Genomic DNA, 26,575 nt, shown 5'->3' with positions numbered 1-26,575 from the left:
ATGATTACAGGTACTTTCCCCTTTGCTGTTTTGTCCAAACGCCCTCTTCATTTGACAGACCGTACAGTGCTTCTGATGTTAGTAGTGCTAGAGTTGTAAATCCAAGCGCCCCTTGCCAAACAAAAAAGTGCAATCTGGAAATTTAGCGAAAATCATGTTTTCACTTTGAGGACTACTGCGAAAATTCGAAGCGAGCCGATAAAACTGCATGTCCAACTGTACAAGATCTGTCTTTATCGTCTTGGTCTGATGTTGCTTGCCCATAGGCTTAACTTAGTTATACTATACTTACTACTAGAGCCTAGGCTAGCCAATTAAGCCTGGCTAGGCCCAACGGAACAATTGCACAGAAATTAACCTCTTAGTACCTTTTAGAAATAAGTTACCAGCTTCACCACCTATCCTAACTTAGTAATTAATTCAGCCCTTTCAATGAGTAGGTGTAACTTGCCAACCTAACTACCTACAGTAAGTCTAACTATTGTATACTGATTGAGTAAGGCCTTGTGAAGTTGTGGTAGTAATTGTGTCAAATTGATAGCACCGTGTGGGATAGTGCATGTTATAGCAACTTGCGATATATTTTCACATCTCAAGTTCTGTATTAAGCGTTACATAGACATAGAAGTTTGCAAGTTTAAGTACAGAACCCCCTTTACAGGAACAAAAATATTGCATGGACAAGAGTTACTGTACTTAGTGAAGTAATTGTATTGCCTGGCCTCTTATGCAAAAGGTATACTATTACTGTAATGCTCTCATAGTGTCATTAGCCTAGTAGTAATTGAAGTGCAGTGAACAGATACAGTGTCACTACAAATATGGAAGATCTAGATGAATGCTTCAAATCCGATGTCATCACTGGAGGTCAGGCTGCTGTCCACAAAGAAGGTTGTATATTTTGTAACATTGCAGCAGGAACAGACAGTGAAAATAAGATAATTTACCAGGTAAATAAATTGACTATTACCTTGTTAACTGATTTGTTGTGCAGAAAAGTCTGCATTACCCTGGTCCTTATTATTTTGGATGCTTTCAAATTACATATATATATATTCGTGTATCATCACCAAAATCAAGTACTTCCAATTTCTATTAACAAATGCAATGTTCTTTGCCATTGCAACATAAAAGAAATTGAACAGACGAACTTACTAATCTGTCGGAAGAAATTGAGAGGAAACGATTGGGAGTCAAGTTCCATTGTCTCGTGTGGAACGAGGACTGGTTGGATTAGTAACAATCGATGTGAATCCTGGACACACGATTATAACATGTTGCTTGCTGGTCCATTACTCAAACTTCTTATACTGTAAGTACTTGATCCTTATCAAGGTCATTAGTGGAATTCATATACATTCCTTAGCATTTCTTTGCTTTTCTTTTCTTATTTCTATTTCTTTATGTAGAATTCTGAGGCTGTTGTCTTTCATGATATCCGACCAGCCAGCAGGGAACATCTCCTTGTTATTCCGACCAATCATGTTCGCACGATTAAAGCCTTCACCAAAGACGACAAGCCCAAGTGTAAGTGATTCATTTCGAGCCTTTGAAGTTGAGAGGGTCAAATATCAAAGATTATCGCCTCTCCAACTTTATGCCCTCCCAATAACCAACAAAACCTTGGGTGAACAGGCATAAATATTACTAAAATTTACAAAACATCAGGGCATGTCAATGCCACATTTTGCAACTTCACAGTCCACTAAAACTAAATATCATATCAACACCTGAAGTACTGTAGTTCTCAGCCATGGACATGCCTAAGTTGTAATCTATAAGCCCTTGCTGGTTTCTCCCACATCTGTGGTCGCTTAAGCGTCAATAAAATAACTTCTGATTATTATCAAATATAAGTTTGTACTAAAATAACTGTTACTTTTATAGACTGCAGCTAAGTTACTTCACATTATGGAGATTGGATTTAATATATACTATTGACTATACATCTATTAATATGGGAATATGGTTGGTATGGACGGCAGAAGGGCCCATGGATGGAATGTGCCCCTCCACTTTAGAATCTGGCCAGCCTGGAAAATTCCATCCAAAGTTATAGCAGATAGTACTTCAACATATAACCTGCGATATATCACATTAACTAGAACCAAAACCCCAAGAAAATGTATTACTTTTATGCACTTATTTAACCATTTAATCGTCAGCCTACATGAAATACAATTTATTCTTATGTTTTTCTGTATGTAGTAGAATACCTGTATGATCTTGGTAAAGCTGTCCTGGAGAAAAGAGGTGGTGATATCAGTGAGGCGAGGTAAAAATTCAGTTTCTTACAACTATGCTGTACGTATGTTTGCCAAAATTGTTGTCTCTGTGGTACCTTTTGTGGAAATGTGTTAAATTTTGCACCCAATCTACTGTTTAATGAAATAGGTCCGAAGAATTTGAACATCGACTCGACTCACCTTAACAGTTTTCAAGACGTGTTTCTGGCAAGTTTTGCATGGCAGATCACAACTGTCTGGGAGTCGCCACATTGTGGTTGTAATCATTATGATCTTGGCTGTTTCCTAAACTCACATAATGTATTATCTTTCCACTCAAACTTGAGAAAAGTCACCAGTATCGGTCCCCAAAATTTTTTGCGTAATAAAAAATTGCCGCAAGTTTTCGAAAAATATTCTTCTAGAGGCTCCGGTCATCCAAATGATTTCTAGACTTTGATGAATGTTAGAATAGATAAGTAAATATGATCTCTGTGGATATAATCCACTTTTACAGTATCAGGTGTAAAATGCTTTTGAGCATGGGTAACCATTATCTGACTCTCTAGCAGATTAGAACTGGTCACCTTTGAGTACACCCTTGTATTTTCTATTTAATTATGTATCTTGTTCCGTTTTGGTTTCTGATTTTGATCGTTTAACAATTTGCTGAAAATTGTCTGCATGTTTCGGTCCAAACCACAATCCTCATTGCATTTTCTACTGCAATGATACAAATTGTTTAATTTTTAGCTCATACCAGCATGCTGGTGTGAGCTATTGTTACAGTGCGGCGTCTATCACTCTATCACTCTATCATTCTATCACTCTATCACTCTATCCGTCAACAATTGGTAAAACCGCTCCCACTCGCACAGTGTTTGATGGAATTTCATGAAACTTGGACACAAGGACCATTAGGTATAGGTCCATCAGAGATGATCCAAAATTTGGGGTCAAAGGTCACCTGTGGGCCGTAATGGGCCGTTTTGTGGAAATACGCAAAATGCTTCTTCTCCTACAGATTTCATGGTTTGTCACGATAGTACTATGGTAGTTTTACCTTCAGGGTGTTCATGAATTTGAGATCAAAGATCAACTAGGGGTCTTTTGTGGCCCGGGCCGCGGCCCTATATTTTCAAATTGCTCCTGTTCGTACAGTGTATGGCCAATTATAATGAAACTTGGTCACAATGTTCCTCGGGATGAGAGTTACGAGGGGTGTTCGGAAAATTGAGGTCAAAGGTCATTTAGGGGGTCATCGGGGGTCATTCTTTGTAATATTTTCAAATATCTCAATCTTCTCAAGATTTTGATGGATCATATTCAAAGTTGAACTGATGATTGTTGGATTGTGTATGAATAAGGTGATGCCTAAAAATTTTTGGTCAAAAGTTAATTAATTACAATTAATCCCCACTGTTTAAAAAAATCTGAGCCTTCACTTTTTGCCAAAGCTCCTTTAATTTGTCTCCCAGTGTCTGCAGTGTTTGTTTACATTTGTGGTTAAGCTCTGCAGAGGCTGTTAGTGGAATTAAAGCAGGACTGGGAGTTGTTATTAACTGTTGAACTGTAAGCATGAGAGCCCTATAGCCAATCAGCACTTGCCGATTCTTAGAAGTCTTTGAGCCTGAGGTATGTAGGCAGCTTGTGAAGTTATGCCTTGTAGGGAGTGCTTGTTATGTCTGCTAAGGTAGAGGGGAGAAAGTTTAATAGGGTAGGTCAGTGGTATTGTTTGAGAGAGTGGGTAAAATAGGATTTAAAGGGGAAAATAGGAATTATAGCCAGTGGTGTGGCCAGGATTCTGCTAATGGAGGGGGGGGGGGTATCCCTCACGGGCCCAAAATTGGTTTTGTGGGCCCTACATTTTTAAGCTCGAAAAGGTATGAGCTTCTGCACCATTGGTGCTCTAGTTGGTGGTATTTCATAATGTATCTGGCAACGGCAGAGTGAATGATGTCATCATCATAGCAAATTGAGCTAAAAATTGTTTGTGTTTTCTGGTTACATTCAATCAACCAAACCTTGAGTTAGGAAAATAAAAAGATACTGAAATGGGTGTTTTCACCTAAAAGTGTGAAATAATTATTTCTCAAATGTCAAAATATCTGTCCCAATCCCTTGAAATTCCTTTTTCGTAGCTGAAGGCATGTGTGACTTAATGGCTTTCACCCAACTCATTCTCAACGGAGAGATACACAGAACATGGTTTTATCTGACGTTAGGATTTAGCCTTTGAAGAAGATCCTGCTAGGACTGAAACGTCAGGCCCTCTTACCTTTACACATTCTCTTACACAGGCTCTCTAGTGGATAAGCAGTTTTGGTTTATTTTGACGTTAGATTCTGTGTAACTTTTACAAACTTTTATTCTTCTTACTTTTTTTATTTGGTTATAGATGTGGATTCCACTGGCCTCCTTTCCATAGTATAGAACACCTTCATCTTCATATCATTTATCCTCAAAGTGAAATGGGTTTACTCAAACGATGGTTATATCTGCCAAATTCACCTTATTTTGCAACAGTGAGTATTCAGTTTGAGTTCACTATAGTCAGTCAACTATCAACATCATCAAACAACCTTGTTTGCTTCAGTGTCTCCTATTTTTGTTGGGAAGGGGGGGGGTGGGGATAGGGGTTGGGGTGTGGGGATAGGGGTGGAAGAAGGTTGACAAGTTTACCTGTCTTGGGACAGTAGCCCTCTCCCCAACCCGACCCTATAGAGAATGGCACATATCTAACTTCTAAATATGTTGGTCCATATGCGTCTGTACAGCCCCCAAGCATTCATTTAGTGGTTCTAAAGGTTAATGCAAATCATGTCATGTAATGGAGGCTTTGGAAGAAATCAAACAATTCCCAACTCTAGTCATGTGAATTCACATCCTGCACCTTGCTATTCCTGCACCTCAATCTATTGACTGCCCACTGAAAGTCCCCTACAGGATCCTCCTGCCCCCCCATATTCCCCATCAATACCCCACCCCATGCCCTTCTTTCAATATGTGTATTTTACTCCTTGTATTTTCAGATGTCCCTCCCCTGTGGAAAACTTTATAAAGTTCTGGACACTTTATTTCCTTAATCTGTTATGAACACCAATGTATGTAACCGCCTTGCATGAAGGCCATGAGACAAAACAGCACCTCTGTTCCCTTACCCCCCCCCACCCCCCTGACTACACACTGAGATGCTATAGCATATTAACTTTTCTTTTTTTTAATATAGCCACATTTTAACATACTACTCTTGTTTTCTTCTTCATTAGTATGAATGGACCCTCGATTGGTTAGCAAAACGAGAACCCTGGCAATCTCCCGGGAATTAAAGACAGCATACAGAAGGGATATTGACACACCGGGGGCGACGTCAGGATATGATCACCGCTGTGTGGTGCAAATCATTCTATTGTATTTTATTAAAAGAGCCTCTGTAATGAGAAGTATATGAAAATGTGTTGTACTCATAATAAAATCCAACAATCCAAAACAGACTAGAAAATTTATACATACTTTGTATAAGAAGACATTTTTTGGTTATTTGAATTTGGGACTCAAACCAGTCACATTTGTAATCCAGAGGTCACAAGTTCAAATCCTGCTTTTGGCCCAAAAACATTTATCATTCAGTTCCTTCTTTTTTGTTAAATTATATATAATTGATAGGAAGAAAATGGTTGTGAATGGAATGAATTGTCTATGTTTTTCATTTCATTCTCAAAAGCTACTATCATGTGCAATAATACGGTATACGATGAACCGGGACTGAATTGCAAAAGTATTTTACATTTCCACAAAGGAAAAAAAAAAGGAGTTATTTTTCACTTTTATTCCCTTGCTCCTTATTCCATATATACCCTCGATGGTTGTCAATTGTGTTAAAACAGCTGATTGGACTGCTATGTAAACATTACTAATAATGCTTTAACATTAGAACACACAAAATATTGTATTATTTTGCTGCAATAAGGGTCATCAGGTTTGCCTTCAGATATGCTACGAACCCTTGAACTTTAACAATTATTTTACTGTCATTTTGGGGTTTACAAGCTACATGTTTTTTTTGTTGTTACCGTCCCACCTACCCTCCCTTTCTATCCCCTTCCCCTTGCCATTCTTCATAAGGAAAAGACAATGCTAAAACTACAGGTTTCACATTCAGATTCATCTCTAACCTTTACAGGTTTTCTTCTGTTATTTTGGGTGAAAGATTATGGGAAGTACCTTGTTTGTACACATATCAACTCCCAAGAAAATGTTCACATTATCCAAGTTCACATAATTTTAAATATGGTATAACCATCTGAATATAATAGTATGAAAACATGTTGTTAGTTTTCACTTCTTACACTGATCTATTGATACTGATTTAAATGTTATTTCTGTAAAATGAGAAAAGGAGGGTTGGAGGTAGGGTTTGTGAATCAATGATTTGTCCTTTCACAGGGAGTCATTTGATCAATGTGTTATCATAATAAAAAAATATAAAAAAAAAGAGCAAAAAATAACACAAGTCTCTGCCATTTGTTTTCTACAGATTGTAAACTTAATCAGTGTTTTACTCATGTTAAGCATCTTCCCCCTGTGCGGTTCCTCTCGAGTAAAGAAGAGATTTAATGTAGTAACTTCATATGTGTCTATCAGGTTCAACTGTATTTAAAAGGACAGCAATGTAGTCGGTATTTTATAGCATCTCTCAGATTATCCCATGTGACTTGACTTGAGTTAAGAGAGCAACGTACTAATGTGTTAATTTGACGTGTTTTTTTGCAGCGCAAAATTCAACTTGGATCCTCTTAAAAATATATATATAATTACAAACATACACAAAGATCTGACTATTCATAGTGATGAAAAATATCACATCTCTCCAACTTAAAACTTGTATCGCTTAATCAGGATTAACAGGTCTAGCAATTGATAATACCTTATGGACAGCGATGTATTAAATCAGTCATCACAACCATTGCCAGGATTGGCAGTGATAAAGGGTTGTCCTTCTTCACCCCTGTCCCATCCTCTTCATCCCTGTCCCCCTCCAACTCCATTCCATTCCCTCTCCACACCCCTCCCTCTAACTTCCAACATGCCCTTAATCAAAGTCCTCAAAGCCTTTATTTTTCAGTGGAATGTGCCATTGTGATAGACAGACCACAACATCCCCTTGTAAAGTTTTACTACAAACCCTTCATCAGCGCATTTTTAACATTAAAAGCAGACAGGTCTGAAGATATCGGTACGGTTCTGTCATCAGATGAAGTTTTCCAAAAGAAACACAGACTAACCTACCCTAGCCCCTTTTATTTATCTAGTCCAAATGCAGAGTCCAACAGCTTGCAGTAGGTTAAGGACACTTTTGCAGTCATCGTTATTGAGTATCTCATTGCAGGAAGATTGTACTCTTTTGAGTCTGAAGACTTTGACCTCCACAAATTTTGAAGGTTTTGTTTAACGCAATGGGAGGGGAGGGGAAATGGGAGTGGGATCTGCATTCCTCGGTATGAACTTCAACGCAGATGTACTATATGGGTTACCATGTTTACATGTCGGCGTCACATACACGCACACAACATCACATAGATTCCCATCCAGCCAGTTGGGACAATTTCCTAAATCCTAATGCTAATACCTCTCTAAACTGTACTCCAATATCATGCTCACAAAGCACTGGTATTGACAGTACAAACAGTTCCTTACCTTGATCTAATAGAAACATGATATTTTCATACTGCTCGTCCTGACAATACGAATGCTTTTAGCGGGATATGACACTACAGTACAGAAAAAATTGTCTCAACTGGGTGTCCCATCACCTTCAGCAAGGAATCAAAAAATTAATTTTCGCCATAAAAAATTAAATGAAGATATAGTTATGATGCAGAAAAACCCCAGCAAGTTTGTTCAGATCTACATCGGTCAGCAGGATATCTCATGAAGTATCAAAACTTACAGTAGACCAAAAAAAAAAATTAATAAAAGTAAACAATCACATATTACGTTCTGCACTTGTATTTATGAATATTCTGTTTTTTTTTATAAGTACAGTCATTTTCTCTTTTTACATGATAAATTTTGTTAGCATTTAAAGAAGTTTCCAATATAAGGCAATTTTTTAATATTTTTTTTTAAATAAATCATTTTCAGTTAATAAGGCTTTTCATTAATTGTATCTGTTGATCAAGTTCATTTGTTTTCTTATTTTTTTTTTAATGCCACATAAATGTGATCTCTCTTACGAAAATAGACTTTTAACAGTGGTTTAATCTTCCTCTGAAAAAATGGGCAAATTGATATTTTTTTCCCTATTTCACTTTACTAGCCAATCGTCTCATCTTCGTTTTTTGTCGCAAATCTCACATCCACTCGGACAAGATCTTTTAATTCCATTAATTTGCGACACCATCAAAAATTCATTCCTTCTTGTCGTCAGTCATTACATCATACCTCTAAATATACACACTCTTCAAAACCATGTTATTCAAGTCTTTAAAGACTGGTCACCTTTTAAATTTCTATCAAACAAAGCTCTGAAACATAAATATTATTCCATCCAGATTTATGAAATGCTGCAATCTGTCAAACTCAAATGATCAATTTGATGAAGTTAACAAAAGTTGAATAATAATACATATTTCCTACAAAGTGCAGCGTTCTTTTCAGTAAAAGATGTGACAAACTGGAGCATCGTGTCAAAATATAGAAAGATCTTTGTGGCCTCTGATAGACAAAAATCGTTCCAGTTTCAACCTCTTGGTGTCGTCATATCTTGAAAGAACCTAGTCACTTTATCAAGAAAGAGAAGTTTATTTCACAATTTCTAGATATCTAAACCAAATGAGAGAATTCAAAAGAATTTTCACATAATTTCTTGTAATTAGGAGAAATATGAACAAAAGGACATCCCGTTTCCTTGAGGTCTTCAAATCAAGAAAAAAAATCTTTAAGGCACTTTGAAAGCGAGTGAAAAAGAATTCAGATTATGTATGTAGAACAAGCCTAGGATGAGCTCGGAGCATGGAGACAATTTATCAATAAGGCACAGAAGATAAATATATAGCTCCGAAAATTGGAGAAAAAAGTATGTAAGAAGGCACCTTGGTCATTAATTTATAAAATTAATACCAATAAATGGGAAAAAAATTGAGGAAGACTGAGTATATTGCATAGCTTCCCTGTCTAGCCTTTCATTTGTGTACACCACCATTGCATTGTAAACAGGAAAAAAATAATACTAATAGTAGAAGTAATAATAATAATAATGCTAATAGTAACAATAATAATCAAGTTAGAAGATGTAGACGTTAAACCAACCATTTAGATATACAGCACCTTGGCCTAGATATATATGTAAAACAAACAGTGTGAATACAAACTGTTCGTATGGGGGTACTCCACGACTCGTAAGTCATTAAACAAACACACAAATAACTTAACTGAAAGAGTAAACACTGACAGACACACACACGCAAATGTTAAGAGCTATGCATATGTAGAGCTTTTGAAAAGTGAATCCTGGAAAATGTGTGAAAATTGTTGCAATTTTGTCCATTTTGGATATGCATAAATACCGAGCATATTTTCCATGATCCTTGCGCGTCTTCTTGTTTGCATCTGAAAATTTATATAAATACAGAATAATCGACTACCGCTACTTGTAATTTTTCAAAGTTTTTTAAGTGTATGAAATGAACAGATCATCTCAAAGCCTTCTGAATCTAATCGCTACTACTGAGTTGTAAAATGCAAGCTTTTTTGGTTTTAATGCCAAAAGTATATGTATGTAAGATATAGAAAATCCTGAGGTTTCCTTCTTGCATAAGTGTGATAAAATTATGGATTCTAATGCCGTGAAACGAGGGGATAGATATTTCAATTCTGCAAGCGACTCATAATTTAATAACTGAAATCAAATTAATAATATTCCACTTTTTCAAGAAATGTGTTCTGCATAAATATTATGAAGTATATTTGTCCCATCAATGATGTAACTGAGCTTGCATTAAAGACTTACTAGATATTAGATGATAGTAAAAGTTTCTGTCCTTATTCTTATATGCAAATTAGGCTATGCAAATTAGGCTATGCGGCTATAGCTTTATCCAATTCCCAAGGAAGCAGTGTAAAATACCCCATGATGTTCGTCTTCAAGAGTCACACAAACTTTCTCAAAGTTTTCAAACGTCTTTCATGACATTGATGCCAAAAAGATTGCGATACATTTTGGGCTAAAGCATATCTGCTTGGCAGGCAAATATCTAACCAAAAATAACGACCTCTTTCCAAAAAACTTTTGAATCTAACATAACTGACACAAATACAGTGGCAGTACACATTTCCACAGCTATCTACAAGACAATGAGAACTGCTAATGTTTATTCATTAATATCACTGAATATTCATGAAGGATCCTAATATGAGTCGCACTCCCCACAGAAACAAAAAAAATAGTGCATGTACAACATCTTTTCTGGGAGAGCAATGTGTCCAATTAATTGTCCAGTGGAGGCTTTTTCAGTTGCTTTTGTATCGGTGGGAGAAGCAAGTTCAATAATTCACTGTATTAAATCTTTCTTCAATCTCTCTACTTCAAACATTTTGACAAGTCAGCCACAAAAACGAATCCCCCCCCCCCTTAAAAAAAAAAATACAAAACTTGTACAAGGTAAATGCTGTCCAATGAATGATATGGAAAAGGAAAAAAAAAAGAATAGACAAATGTGTACAGTCTGCACATCTGATATTTCAATACAAAACCAAAACCATTGTCTACCAAAACCAGATGAAGGGGAAAAAATGACATAAAAATAGAGAAACAAAACATGAAAACAAAACAAAAAAATAAACGAAATGTGAATTTTAAGACGTTTACAATAAGACCAAACGAGGCAAGTTTCACTATACCTTATCATGACAAAAGCCTCAAACAAAGTCCGTATAACAAATCCGGAACATTTATATCTAGCAACAAAAGAAAAGCTTCCTTCTAGTCACCTATTTCAACTGGTATCTTGTCAATTTACATAATTGGCCAAACAATAATTTCCTATGAAATCGTGTTATTCCATTTTCGTATACAACCTGACAATCATAACCTCTGACAAAAACAAAACAAATATCTCTGCTTTGCATTTATGAATATGTATGTGTGTGTGTGTGTGTGTATGCAAGCAAACATGCATACATACATACAAGCATACACACATACAAGCACCCATACATACAAGCATATGCAAGCATGTCAGTTCCAAGATCCTTGTCATGTCGTTTGCCCATTCCACACTAGACTTCACGCAAGGTGAGATATAGTGAAAATTGCAATTTATTACTGACATCTTTTCTAAGTCAAATGTAGGACCAAATGAGTTTGCGACATTAATGTTTGCATACTTCAAACCGTGATAGTCCTAATAGATACTTCGCTCCTACTGGCTTGCTTCTATGGATGTATCAGACATAAACAGAACATCCCTTTCACTTGCATGGATTATTCAAAACCTTTCGACATTATGACAATTTCTTAAGTTTTTCATCTGATGCTCTCGTCCATAGGATATGACACAGAGGACAGTACATACGTTTGTGACTCTCACAGATAACAAAGAAGAAATTTTCCAACATGAAAATATCTCCATATCTCCTTTGCGCATCTCTCTTATTTTCTCTTTTACTATTTTTCGTAGACTTGCTATCACTTTCAATCTACTTACGTCTTGCAATCAAAGCTTCATCGTCCTTTCACAGATATTTTTTAGATTGATATTACAGCATGTCCCTGCCCCTCTAAGGATCTTTGCGGTTCTTAAAGTGTCACAGCAGATTTGTGACAAAAATTCACAGTAAACTGCAGCTTTACATCATGTGACAATTATTCCCTAAACTAACGATATAGTTTCGGTTCCAAACGACGATATGGTTTAGGTTTGAAGTAACGTTGCGGTTTAGGTTCGAAATAACAGTATAGATTAGGTACGAAATAACCATGTGGTTTAGGTTCAAGTTAACCATATGGTTTAGGTACAACCTTAACATGTGGTTTAGGTTCAGACTAACCATATGGTTTAGGTACAACCTAAACATGTGGTTTAGGTTCAGACTAACCATATGGTTTAGGTTCAAACTAACCATATGGGTTAGGTACAACCTAGCCATGTGGTTTAGGTTCAAACTAACCATATGGTTACCTAACCATACAGCTTAGGTTCAAAATAAGCATTGTAATTTGTCTATTTGCATAGTGAGACAAAAAGCATAGAATAAGTTGACAAAAATTAAATTAATTTGACCAATTGATCCTTCTTGCATGTTTTGTGTTCAACATGGAGTTATCATGCGCAAGGGGTATTGCTCTGTCCTTGTACATATCGTTAATTGCTGATTAAGAAAATAATGATAAAAGTATTCACAAAATATTAAGAATGAAACATTTCGTAAGAAATACTTCCAAAAATAGAATTGTCCAATCTTTGTCAATGTTTTTGCAACAATAAATAGGCAGTGTATGCTGACTGTATTGGATATGGAAACATGTGTTGCTTAGCTGTCCAAATTTTATGACTCTGTATAAATAGTAAACAAAATTCCATTGCATTTTGCCACATGTCAAAAAGAATTCCTTCAACAGAAGCCATTTCTGCTCAGTTGTCATAGTGACTTCTGCAAAATTACACCAAAAGGACTTTTTTTTTACAGAATTTTTGCTGGCTGTTATAGAAAAATGGGGAAAAAATTGTGAATTCTGTAATGTCATAATCTTACAGATTGGTTTACTGTGTTAATGAGTTAAGGCAAGTTTGGTGAATCTGTGGTGTAAACCAGGAATTTAATCCACATGAGGTAAAAGTATTCAAGTGCACTAAACTACAACCTTATTTTACTGGCAGGAATTTTAATTAAAGAACTGAATTTCAAAGGCTGTCTGATATGTGTAAGTAGAGGGCGGCAGAGCAACGTCCCCTGCCAATCAGCTCTCCCCAGACTTGGTTATGCAACTGGACAGAGATACCAGCACTATTGCTAAAATATCACATCATAACCCAATAAACCTAAATTCTGACCAAATATATTATTTCTCAAAAATTCCGCTCTATCCATTCTCTTGATCTCTGATAGTCTTCCTGTCGGACTGAGCGGCTGATCCGTCTTTAGTACTTTCTGTTCTTAAACTTCTTGTCATCTCCTTATCTATCTTGGACTCATCGTTTGCTGATGAGAAGAGAAGAAAAAAAGAAAGGAAATGAAGGAACGTATAATGAGTGTAACTAACAAATCACAAAATCAAGATATAGGTAAAACAAACTATTGGTTTTATAGCTTCCAACTTCAAAGTCAACATCTGAAAGCTCTGTTAAGCTGCAACATTTAGAAACAAGTATAGTATAGTACAGTATAGTATAGTATAGTACAGTATAGTAGTGTTGTATAGTATAGTATACTATAGTATAGTAATTGTTTAGTTTAGTATACTATAGTACAGTATAGTATTTGTATAGTATACTGTACTATAGTATTTGTATAGTATAGAACAGTATAGTATTGTATACTATAGTATTGTTATTGTTCAGTATAGTATATTATAGTACAGTACAGTATATGTATAGTATACTATAGTAAAGTATAGTACAGTATATTATAGTATAGTAAAGTACAGTACAGTATAGAATAGTATAGTACAGTATAGTATAGTAGCAACAGCCAGCTGGGGTGCATCCACTATTGAAAAAAGGAGGGGATGTGGTTCTGGGTTCGATGCGGCAGACTCCCAAAATTTTAATTTTAATTGTGAAATTGAGCATCCTGAGGCATACTTAGAATATACATTAGGCCTATAACTAATCCTACACGCAAGAAAAAATACATCTGCTTTTATCTGTGAATTTGAAAAGGAAGAGTGGTGTACACCCCCCCCCCCCCTTCAACCATGGATTTGTGCCATAACAGTTTGAACACAGCCTCTAATGCCAGGCACCAAAATCGGTAGACACCGTTCTGTTGGGATTGATAGAGTAGATTCTCACCTTCACTGTTTCCACTATTTTCCTTGTTCGTCTCTCCGACTTCTCCTTTCCTTTCTGGATCTTCACAAATTTTAGTCAAACCTTGTAGAGACCGGCTTCCTATCATATTGAAAAATAAAGTACAAGACATAACATTACATTACAGGACACTGCAAAATGGTTTGGAAAGTGGTGGGGCTATTCTTAAATCAACTGGACATGTAACTCTTTATGAAAACTCTGTGGGATGCAATTCAACATATGAAGACAATCGTCAGTCAAAAGTGGATTTGACTACCAATCTACTTTCACATTACTCTAAGACTCACCACAGTCGGCAAAGAAGAACTCTGACGCTTTGAAGAAATATCCGTCGACTCCTTTCGTCTTGTTGATGGAACACAACTGTAAGCCCGTCATGACCTGAGACCCGAAGGATCTATTGCTGTGAGCTTTGTAGAGTTCCGACTTGATCCTCCTGACGCCCTTCTTCCGCAGACTCGGGGCACGAGAGAGCTTCATGACCGTTAAGTGTGGTTTGAAGCCTCTCTCGCCCGTGGACGTGATGCCGTATTTCTCGTATCGCTTTTCAACGATGTCTGGAGAAAGAAGCACCGAACAGTGATTTAAATTTCCTGAAACCTCTTGAAAAGAGCTTTTGTTTCGAGAGTTCTGCTGTCTTCCATACAATATAGTTAATTCCTGCTTTAATAAAGTTACCTAATTTTTTTTAGATTATGTAAGTTGTTGTCATGAAGGTAGACAACAAAACTTAATTTAACTTTAGTCCTCTCAATACATTCTTGAGAGTTAGTTAATGCTTTCCAATTTTCAAGATGGGTCCCATTCATGGCCACTTGATTCAATTGAGTATTATTTATGTTTCTTCCCAACGGATGCTGAAGTTTACTTAGTCTAGAAAGTCCCTCAGACACTGACACAGCATAAACAATACTTCAATAGGATAGGCCTAACTGACAGCCTTTAATACTAGCTGGTCTTTTCATGTTAAATCAACTGAAATGTCAAATCTACAATATCATATATCACATCAGTTTTGAGCCTTGGGCTGGTGTCATTAGCAATTACTTTGGATAGGTTTATACAATTTCTACCTATTTTTGAGCAATTTCATGCAATTCCTTTTAAGCAGTGAAAATTGTTAAGAAAAGACAACAGCAAAGAGTCCATCAGTGTGGCTTTGACTGTGGTACCTCACCCCACCACCTTGAAATTTTTTGTAATTTTAAAAACATAGAACGGCTGGTAATACCAGTAAAGTGGAAGTGTACGAGCTGAGGGCAGAAGCTAGCTGTCGTAAACACCAGAGTAGAGTCGCTTCTTTGATATTATCTGACTACATTGCTACTGTATCAATGGGGCGAAACAATACAAAGATTAATGGCAGCAACGCACATAGCTTCAAAGGCTAACATCAAACACCACCCTTATCTCTGATACCTTTCTGCTAGGACTAGCGTACATTTCTATGATAACTTTGTGATACATCAAATCAAAACTTTGACCGATAATTTACATCTCTCCAAACTTACCTGCTATTTCATACAATGCTTGGACTGTGCTTCCAGAATCTTTTATTTTGGCAAACATAACTTGATTGTTGAAGTGGCCGAGACCGTGGAATTCGATATTCAAAGTCTCTCTGCAGAATTTGGGGCCGAGGATTTCGTGACAGTCCCTCAAGGCTGCTTTTGCTCTGTGGAAAGTCACCAAAAAGAAGGAACTTAAACTCTCTTTAAAACAATTTTTATAATTTATTAAAATCATTAAACAAACATGTGGCATTTGATAAACTCATTCTTTTTTATTTTCTTTTTTTTTCAAAACAATAATCAGTCAATCTGGACCAAAATCTAAGTTTTTCTGAAAATAAAAGCTTGACTGAAAGAATGCTTACTTTATTATTTCCTCCTCGGAGGATAGGTGCATTACCATGACTGTGAGATGTAACGTTGCTATGGGAACCATTGCATCTTTCAACTTTTCATCACCTTCCAGGACACTTTGTTGAACATTCCTTAGTGACTGTAAAACCTGAGAAAGAAAACAGATCACATATTTATCGGTTTTCTTATTTAAAGTACCAAAGGCAAGAAAACACAGTGAGGAAGTAGACAAATGCAACATATGATTCTGATGGTGTCACACCACAGGTGTTACTTCCATAAGAGCAAGATTTCACATGTGATCCTCCGATCCATTTTCTTTTACTGTCACACTGGATCCTCAGACAGTGAGTGGGTGAAGTAACTAAGCAAGTAATACACAAGCAGCGTACAGCAAGAAACAGGACATTACGTCATATGTCATTTGGATCTCGGATCACGATGATCCAACAAGCTCTCTCAATTTTGAGCTCCAGCTGTCAAGTCTGATCTGATTCTTGGGGGTGGGGGGGGGGGGTAAGATCTTGGGTAAGATTCTGAGTGCCATAGCTATCACACTAATTTATCTTGGAAGGGAGGATCAGATCCGGATCATATCCGGATCAGATCCTCTGCTCGAGATCTAATATTTATGAAAGTACTACTGATGAAAACACAACAACACCACACTGTGGACAGTGCTGATACCATGATGTCTCCTATATCTGTTTGCAGTGCAACGACAGTAAACTTAAAATATATACTTCAAAGGTGAGCAGAAACTGAAACTGTCCATATGACACTTTTTCCACTTCAGTTTGGACATAATTGGGTATCCAAACTTCGTATAAGCAGTTTTGAAGGGCTCTAGTTGAATCGGGGAATAATAATTTATCCGGCACCCCATCGCTAAAATGCTATGCAAAACTTGGGCAAATTGCTACTTTTACAAGTGTGCAAAGATGTACTATCTAGAAAGCTTTTGCACATAGAAATCACAATATTCTATTAGAGAATAATTAAATAATAACAGCTCCTTCAAAAGTGCTACACAAAACTTGGAATCTGCATTATTCCCCGGTATGCATCATTTTGCCATGCGATCCCGGATAAATTAATTCATTGATGCTATCACTGTGCTAGCAAGATCTCTTCACAATCCTGTGTATCGTGACGAGAATACATTATGAAGGACAGGAAGAGACCAATTACAAATAAAACACCAGGCAGTTTCCCTTTGTGGGATATTATGTGTAAACCTTTCATAACGTATCATCATTATATAGATATATGCCGAGTTAATGCAGAATAAAATCATGGACTCTTTAAACTGCACTATGTTTGGGCTAAAATATTAAATGACAGACTAAGACCGCATAAGACTGTTTTGGGTTTTGTATAATTATGGACATAAGCACTGTTTAAAATGTGTGAGAATCTGGTCAAGCTGGTACTGTAAAAGACTAGTGTTCAGTAATAACTTGGTGGATTTTTTTTTAACTATTTCTTTTACTTTATCTTTTTCTAATACAATTGACACAAATATATCTTCCTTTTTCTCTTTCCACACAATAATCTATATAAAACAATAGTTTACTAGTAAACTATTGCTTAACAATAAAAGGAAAATGCCAATTTTGAGACACTTATTATTTTGTTTAAGACATTCATCCTTAATGCTACTGTAAATAGATTTGAGTTTTATGCCAATTTCTATTTGGTTTCAGGTTGGAATGCTTCAAAGGAATTATAACAATATTAATTTGGCTGAAATTGGCAGTTTATGAATGTTAGTAACCCTGTATATTGGCACGGGGGAACATGTGGAAGGAAGTCTCTTACGTTCAACTTCGGGTTAGGTGTCAATCCGATGACAGGTTAGCATAGTTTGAATTTGGTCTTCCATTTTGGAAATCCCACTTCAGAAATGTGGATCCCTTCTAAGTGAAAATTCCACCTTAGTTTACAATACCCAACCACGGACAAAGATAAATAACCTCGCAGATGTTAGCTTTCATTTCTTAATATCATGGCATCACCTGTATCCAATCAACCATAGTGGAACCAGGGTCCATAACACTTTCTTGACACTTCCTTGACACGTAACACTATCCTGACATTTTCGACACTTCCCTTGACACTTACCTAACAATTATAATGTTGGCGCCCTACGAGGGTCACACGAGGAACAAAATTGATCGTTTACGCAACCGTCGACAATTGGCTGTTTAATACCACTCTTGGTAGTGATTACATCGGTGTTACCCATGACATGGATAATGTGTCCCTTCTTTAAGAAGTACTCACCTCTGGATCGCAAACCTGTATCGCCACAAAAAAGTTTGGGGCTAGTCGTTTCTTCCTGCTGTCGTCGCTCTCTCCTACGCTGGAGTCTGATTCCATCCGTTTATCTCGTTTTCTCCTCTTGGCCTTGGCAGCGGCCTTCCTCTTTTCCTTTGCTTCTTGTTTGTCTATATAAATCAAAGAAGGTAAAAAAGGTGACAGCAGAAAAAATTAAATTTTTGGGGAAATTTCAAGCCTAATGTCAACATCATGTTTCTTTACATCTTTATTCATTTTTGTTTTGCTTCGTTTTTCCCACAGAGCCAAGGTGGGATCCGAGAGTTTAGAATAAAGTGGGTGTGGCCCTGGGGTCATTGAAGCTGACCCCCTTGTGGGTCTAGGAGTATCCTTCCCCAGAAAAAGAAATTATAAAATATTTTGCATCAAACGGTGCATTCTGAGGGGTATTTCGATTCCAAATTAGGTCTACATGTAAGTTTGTAGAGGGCGCTTTCATAGAGGGCGGTCATATAGGGCGCACAGTGTTAAAAGATTACCAGGACTTTCTAGGCACTGTAGAACGAGGTGCTAAGGTTCTGAGGAGTCAGGTAAGCGAGGAGCGAAGTAAATCTAACAAATTATCCTTTTGAATTTGTGGGTGAGGTGAGACCATTCCTTCCCCCCCCCCACCCCCACCCCTTCCTTGATCCGTGCCATCAAAGAACAACAGGGCACTTAAAAAATACAATGACGAATAATAAAGTGACGATGTTATCCCCAAAATGTTTGAGGTTAAATCTTCTTGCATGATTCTTCAAACCTTGAGAGAATTTCATGTTCCTGTAAACAACACAGTGACATTTCTATGGTAGTTACCATCATTGTTTTTATTTGTTTATGAACTGTAACCATGTCAAGCAAAGCTCCAAAAACATTTTATCCTCCTTTAGGTCTTAATCAACCAAGTACATACCTGTCTTCACTCTACAGCAGCTCTCAATCTCCCAGCTACCTAGTTATTAACACATTTCCTTCGAATATACCTTTTTTGAAGAGACCAAAATTTGGACTGGTGTATCTCGACCCTTTCGTAACCAACTTTTGGCAAAATTTGATACCACCAAGACAATCAGTCACTTCAATAGATGCCCTTAAACCACAGCACACATACAAACTGACAGGTCCCCCTTTTTTTTTCTTCTTTTTATTGAACTTCAGGAAGGGATCTTGGTTATAGATGTTTGTAAACATTAATAATACTAGTTCCAGGAGGCAGTAGAATGTTCACGAGCAGCAAGTTATACTCAGCTGGAAGTCGCAAACCGAACACGGTTTGTTACTTACGACACACAAACAGAACTGTCACCTCTTTTCCTTTAGGACTGGGTGCTATTTATAGACCGCTTTAATTTTGAAACATGGTTTGGAACATGACGATAACCACGACTATTCTATAAAGCTAGGTAAATGTTTTATCAGCAGTGATATAGTGTACTGCCACATTGCTACAATGTGAGTGCAGAGTGGTGCTCAGCTAACAGACTGACCAGGAAATTTAGAGGTAGGGAGAGGGCAAGAAAGGGGGGGTGGAAATAATTGTAACATAGGAGAGAGAAAGAGAAGCATTGGCCAGAAAAAGGGTACAGTAGAGGCATAAGAGGAGGGGAAAGGGGGAAGGAGAGACGTTTGCAAAGTCTTCTTCATCCAACATTCTTGTTATTTCTTCTTCTTCTTGTCTTTAATATTTCCCTCCATTATTTCGGCCCTGAAAGCTCACTGCAAATTCTAAGGAAGGTGTTCAGTGTTACAAGGCCTACCATTAGAAACAATGCCTGCATGCATACAGTATGCCCGTTCATTAGTAATGGATGACAGAACAGGAAATGATTATAAAGTTTCACTTTTCCACAAATAGATGAAAGTTTACCATCTACTTACCTTTATCTTCTTCTGTTTCTCCATCTTTCTCGTCTCTTCTTCTTGTTTCAAGTCCGTACTCCTCATCTGTTTGGAAATGATCATATGATGGAGGAAGTGATTACAGAGATCTTTGTATCAGCAGGGTTATAACAAAAAATGATCTTTACCAAGGAAAATACAAAGTCTTTTCATTGCTAACTACAACTTTTGACTGTTTGAAACTTCACTATTCAGCTGGAAGGGGGGGGGGGGATGCTAAGGTGGGGCTGTTGTTAAGGTGAGAATGTTAAGGTGGGGGGGAGGGAGAGTAAGAACATCTGTCAGTACCATTACCAATAATAGCTTAACAATTACTAACAGAATTATTGCAAAATATGCTATATAATTGGGAACCTAATTATGGTGCACTTTGGTGAATTTCATGACTTTATCAAAGCAATTGCATCACGTGATTCACTTAAAGTGTGCTAGCAAGTCTCTCAACGTATTTTTTTAAACAAGTGAAGTTAAAAGATGATGCGACTTTGTAAACACTAGGTAGGTGCAGATCGTCTCATAATTTTTGGGGCTTATGTATACATATAGATGTACATACAGTTAACACACTGCAATACTAGAATAACAACACTTTGTGCAATTAAGTAAACAAACTTCTAGTCCAAAGTCTTTAAGTACACCATAATCACCGCACCGTGCTACCTAAAAATTGCACATTTTCTTTCTAAGGGAGGAGAGGGGAGGAGGAGGAATGAGGGGAGGAGGGGGAGGGGTGGGCATGGGAAGGGCAGAAGAAGGGGATTGGGAGGAGGATTGGAGGGAGAAAATTCTCTAGTCTTCCTCCTTTATTGCCATGCCTTGCAAGTTATTTTGCCTTCTGGCCTTCCATCAAGCTACTGCATATTGTGATATAAATAACATGTCTATCCATAGTTCATACAAACACAGTATACGGAGTCTAATTCGAGGACAATTTCATATAATTTTTCACATAACAGTTGTTCCAAATGAGGAAGAGGGTCAAGGGAATCATTTCTCTTTCTTTAAAGTAAGAATTCTTGAAATAACTGTGTGATTTGTCCAATATTATTAAGTTGAGATTAAGATAAATATTCATAATAGTATAGAACATGCCACTACAATCCTCATTCATATATATATCAATTCAAATATAAATAAATCGAAACCGTAAATAATGCAAATGGGGTAATACTGGTAGTGCAGGATGCATCACAAAGATGTATGTGATAGAAGCAGGAAGAGAGCATGCAGCAAACAATAAAAATAAAGAAGATCTATAAAATTAGAACAACAATAGTAACAACAACAAAAACAACACATGAAAGGATAGCATACTGAAGCAATCACTGAAGCAAGCCAATGAGACACACAACAACAACAATAATAACAACAAGAGATGAAAAGATAGCATACTACAGCAATCACAGATCAAGCCAAATGAGACATTCAACAACAACAACAACAACAACAAGAGATGAAAAGATAGCATACTACAGCAATCACAGATCAAGCCAAATGAGACATTCAACAACAACAACAACAACAACAACAACAACAAGAGATGAAAGGATAGCATACTGCAGCAATCACAGATCAAGCCAAATGAGACACACAACAACAACAACAACAACAACAAGAGATGAAAAGATAGCATACTACAGCAATCACAGATCAAGCCAAATGAGACATTCAACAACAACAACAACAACAACAACAACAACAACAAGAGATGAAAGGATAGCATACTGCAGCAATCACAGATCAAGCCAAATGAGACACACAACAACAACAACAACAACAACAACAACAACAACAAGAGATGAAAAGATAGCATACTACAGCAATCACAGATTAAGCCAATGAGACACACAACAACAACAACAACAACAACAACAAGAGATGAAAAGATAACATACTACAGCAATCACAGATTAAGCCAATGAGACACACAACAACAACAACAACAGGAGATGAAAAGATAGCATTCTTCAACAATCCGAAATCAAGCCAAATGAGACACAAAACAATAACATCATTAACAACAAGAGATGAAAGGATAACAATACTGCAGCAATCACAGTTAAAGCCAAATGAGACACACAACAACACTAACAACAACAATCAAAATAATAAGCTAAAACACAAGGGATGAGGTAAAACGTTTATATGTACAACAACAAGACCAAAATTTAGAAGGATAGAGAAATGCAACAGTAATACTGCAGTTCAAGTCCAATGCAACACACATCAATAAGCTAGTTTGGAGTTATAACATTGAGGGGTATCGAGGAATAGTTTGAAAGATCAATCTATTACAGTACAAGACTTTTGGTAATAGACATTTACATGAGCTTACTGGATGCAGTTATGTTTGTACACTAACATGTTTCTGGAAAAAACGTACAACTGTGGTAGTGTATGTAACTTTTATTATGCAAATAACATGCAAATTAAGTGTTCAGTGGCATGTGTGGCTGGTCATTATGATTGAGCAACCAGGTTTTTCCTTAAATTGCTAGGCATTATCTTTTCCTCAAAAGGCACTCTTATGTTCATAGATTTGTTTTTTTTTTTTTCTCTATAGGTCTTGATATATATCTGTTCAAAGTATCTCTTTCAAAATCCGGCTTTAGGAATCACAAATGATTTGGAGTTGGTTAGCATCATGTTTGATCTTTAGAGTAAGGCAAAATATGTCACCAAAAACAGAACTAGTATTGTTCGATACAGGTGACAAACGCCCACAGTGGAATTATGACCTTCCTAACCGGTTCGAACCTCTGGACATACAATCAGTGTCATAGCCTAGTGGTTAAGGTGTCTGCATATAAAGCAAGAGGCCGGGTTCGAATCTTGGTGGAGGCTGGAAGTTTTTGACTGTTCTTGATTTTCCAACTCACTAGGATTTCAATAATATATATATATATACTGTAACTCAGAGAAAATTATCCCTACCTATTGTAAGCATGAAGCAATTTTTGCAAAACTGACCGAATCTTGGACAGGATCTGCTCCAAACATGAAATGTTCAGTAAAGAAACCACCATACCGTTTTAAAAGTTGTAGTCTGTTACCGATCAAAACCACTTAAGCCATTACATATACGCAAGGAACGGAGATGGACACAACAAAATCAGTGCCGGTGAGAGAGTTTCACACGTCACTCTTTACGATTCAACGATCTGTTTGATCTATTCCGATGATGAGAAGTCACTAAAGGAAATGATGATTATAGCCAATTTACGATACTGGTCTTTACTTGCTGTACAACAACTATTTTTCTTCTTGTATATTACACTGACCAGGCACCAAGCATGAAGCTACAATCACAATTTCAATATTGACAAATCATATAACTTCCCTGGCAATTCCACTTCTACCAAGTTTTCTACTTTTATTGATGCACTGAAATCTCAAAATCAACTGGCATAGAAATTTCTGTCACGATATCTACCACACGTCCTATCAATGTTACACCTTAATCACGAAATCCTTCACAAACCCCCCCCCCCACCCCGCCCTCCTCCACCATCCCTTTCCCGGCCATTCTGTATTGTACTGTGCAACTGCAAACGTAACATCCGAGCAGCAATAACTTAAAAATGTCCAATCTAAATTATATCATTGTTGCCTTAATATTTTATTTTATAATGATATAATATTCATATTCTCTACATTTTGTTTTTTGGGGCTGCAGTAATTTTGTTGCCGTGATTGATCAATAAAGGCTGCTTTTTTTTCCCTAATTTTTCCATGTTTTCATCTCTACTACAATATGTGAAATATTGTTACTGTGACTACACATTTTAACCCATACCATCTTGATTTTCATATGGAGGAGTAATTGTAATGTACATGTAACAGAGTCAGGGCATTGACCGGTGCGGTCTGGTCATGGAGGGCGCACAGTGTTAAAAGGCTACCAGTTCATTCAAGACACTGTAGAACGAGAGTGATAAGGTTGTGGGGAGACAGGTAAGCGAGGAGCGGAGGCAAATATGCAGACATATGCAGGATGGAACAGATGGAGAATAAAAATATATATATTTACCTTATCTCCTTTCTTATTATTTTGTATTCTCTTCTTTGCTGCTGGAAGGGGTGTGGGAAGGAAGTAGGGAGGATGGTTTGTAGGACAGAAGCTAGGTTTGAAACAAAGCGGGGTACATAAGACTCTGTTCCACACATAAAACACAAACACACTTATCACTATAGCAACCATACTTTTACACAGTGAAACACAGAAACAGACAAAAGCGGGAAGATTCCTGCTCTGAAGATAAAAACGGACGAACCTTTCTTTCCAAAACCTGTCGATGATGGTGATGATGGGGGAGATTTTACGAGACTCCAGTGCTGTCTCTAACATGATGTTAATAATGCTTTACACACTGCAGGAGGTACATTACCAACCCGGGCAGACAACCTGTGTAGACGACATGCGATGAAAATGGCATGTTAGTGTGGTGCAAGTTCAGTATGTGCATTTTAAATGGCATAGCTGCAAAGTAGATGAGCACAAAGTCGGTAGTCAGATTGGTAGGATGGAATCTGCCAGCCTGCGTTGCTGTTATATATATATTTGATGATAATCGGCATACATGCTATGTTAGTGTAGTGCCCAACACCTCAACCAAGTGGTAATATCTGTCTGTGTCAGACTGTGTGAGTGTGTGTGTATATTATATGATATACACACATATAGTAAGATATATAATAGTAAGATATATATCACACAGTGTGGTGGTAGTACATCATCCCATCGCCGGTACTCACACAAGGTCTGATCGGTGAGGTCGGCCAACGATCGGCTCAGCAACGAATTGGGGGAGTCTAGATCTGGAGGGAGGAGTGCGTAGAGGTCCGAGTCGGCTAGCTTGTCTTGAAGATTAGGCTCGTAGTCGTCCTCCAGGAGGGCATCGCTCTCCGAGCTGAGGGAATCGGCAGGCGCGTCGGACTCGGGCGATCTGTCCGTCTTTTGAGACGAATCCGAGGATCTCCTCTTTAAAATCTCGTGAGTCTTTGTGGCGGTCTCGAGACCTGACTGGACTAGGAAATCCTGGATTCTTACGAGGGTCTCGTCGAAGGACCCTGTCACGCCGACTATCCCTTCGGCTTTGCAGTTATTGTTTACTTCGGAGGTTAAGAGAAGCAGTTCTTTGCTGACGCCGAGGTCGTCCCCTTTCAATAGGATCCCCGGGTCCCCGTTACCCTGCGGTAATTTTCGGACCTGGATGGCACCTAGTGGAATGTGGCCTCGTGAGAGTGAACCTGAATCTGTCGCGTTTATCTGTCATGGAAAAAAAAAAAGACAGATATATACATCAGTATTATAAGCTGCATTCGGATTTTGTATCATTCTACAAGAAAGTTGCGGATTCCTACCCTTCAATACAGACAGGGTAGGCAACTTTTTATCATTTTCTTCTGCTTATTTTTTTTCTTTGAATAGACATAAATTAGATTTGATTTGTCACGTTGATTTGTCAGTTATATTTGTCATGAATACATTTGATAGAGTACACCTGAGTACCTGCAGGTCGGTCAATGGTTCTTGTGCTACTGTACCCACAGAATATATATACAGTACTTATTTATCAAAGGTTACATTTCAATGTACATACATAATTAAGTTGTTACATTAAACCAAAGCTTGTTTTTTTCATTTTTACTACTTTGTCATTGTGTAACATCAAAGATGATTCTACAATGAACCATTTTAAATAACATCAAATGAATGAAATTTTGAAAAATATGAGTTTTGGTTCTTGTGAATGAAATAATTTACGAGATTGAAAGCTGGTAAAATGAGGGCGTGTGGTTGTCAGGACACAGACTGAATTGGTTTTTCCAATGATAGATGTACTTTGCTATCCAATGTAATAACTTTTCCAGTTTGGTAAATTTGGCCAGAAATTTTGGCCAAACCAGAGTATTTCTTAAAATAATATTGTAAATAACCCAAACTAAAGACATCCTTCATGTCCTTTGTTTTTTCATCAAATGAATGTAATTGAGGGGGTAATTAATGAATTTGATTTGATACGCAACATCACGTCAGCCGGACACCTTTCATAGTAGTAAATTAAACACATGTAATTAAAGCACAGTTCAGTACTTTGGGCTTTTTGCTTCACTACTTGAAATGAAATCGTAGTAAACAAAATATATATACATGTTAATGAGTTACTTTGCTATAGGATGTTATTAAGGACTAGGATCATTGAAAAACATATCAGTTTCAACTCAA

General features: G+C 37.2%; 2 protein-coding genes across 2 annotated transcripts in view; one reads left to right on the top strand and one right to left on the bottom strand.

Moving 5' to 3' along the window:
• The first annotated feature begins 61 nt into the window (after positions 1 to 61).
• Positions 62 to 10,855, top strand: LOC139974432 (adenosine 5'-monophosphoramidase HINT3-like). The gene is made up of 5 exons (XM_071981587.1): positions 62 to 950; positions 1,410 to 1,527; positions 2,209 to 2,275; positions 4,624 to 4,750; positions 5,495 to 10,855. Exons 1-5 carry the CDS (start codon positions 822 to 824, stop codon positions 5,552 to 5,554), a joined length of 501 nt encoding a protein of 166 aa, XP_071837688.1. The 5' UTR covers positions 62 to 821; the 3' UTR covers positions 5,555 to 10,855.
• LOC139974429 (uncharacterized) overlaps positions 8,219 to 26,575 on the bottom strand; it is a 28,893-nt gene continuing 10,536 nt past the window's right edge. Inside the window, exons 3-10 of the mRNA XM_071981583.1 lie at positions 25,102 to 25,615; positions 20,326 to 20,391; positions 18,412 to 18,575; positions 16,137 to 16,273; positions 15,772 to 15,935; positions 14,548 to 14,817; positions 14,240 to 14,338; positions 8,219 to 13,427 (exon numbers count right to left, since the gene is read on the bottom strand). Coding sequence (XP_071837684.1) covers positions 13,309 to 13,427; positions 14,240 to 14,338; positions 14,548 to 14,817; positions 15,772 to 15,935; positions 16,137 to 16,273; positions 18,412 to 18,575; positions 20,326 to 20,391; positions 25,102 to 25,615 — 1,533 coding nt within the window. The 3' untranslated portion in view covers positions 8,219 to 13,308. The remainder of the gene's footprint in view (positions 13,428 to 14,239; positions 14,339 to 14,547; positions 14,818 to 15,771; positions 15,936 to 16,136; positions 16,274 to 18,411; positions 18,576 to 20,325; positions 20,392 to 25,101; positions 25,616 to 26,575) is intronic.

This window comes from Apostichopus japonicus, chromosome 9, assembly GCF_037975245.1.
Source record: "Apostichopus japonicus isolate 1M-3 chromosome 9, ASM3797524v1, whole genome shotgun sequence".
NCBI lineage: Eukaryota > Metazoa > Echinodermata > Holothuroidea > Aspidochirotida > Stichopodidae > Apostichopus > Apostichopus japonicus.
Note: the sequence above shows the minus strand (reverse complement) of the source record. Positions and strands in the feature narration are given on the sequence as shown.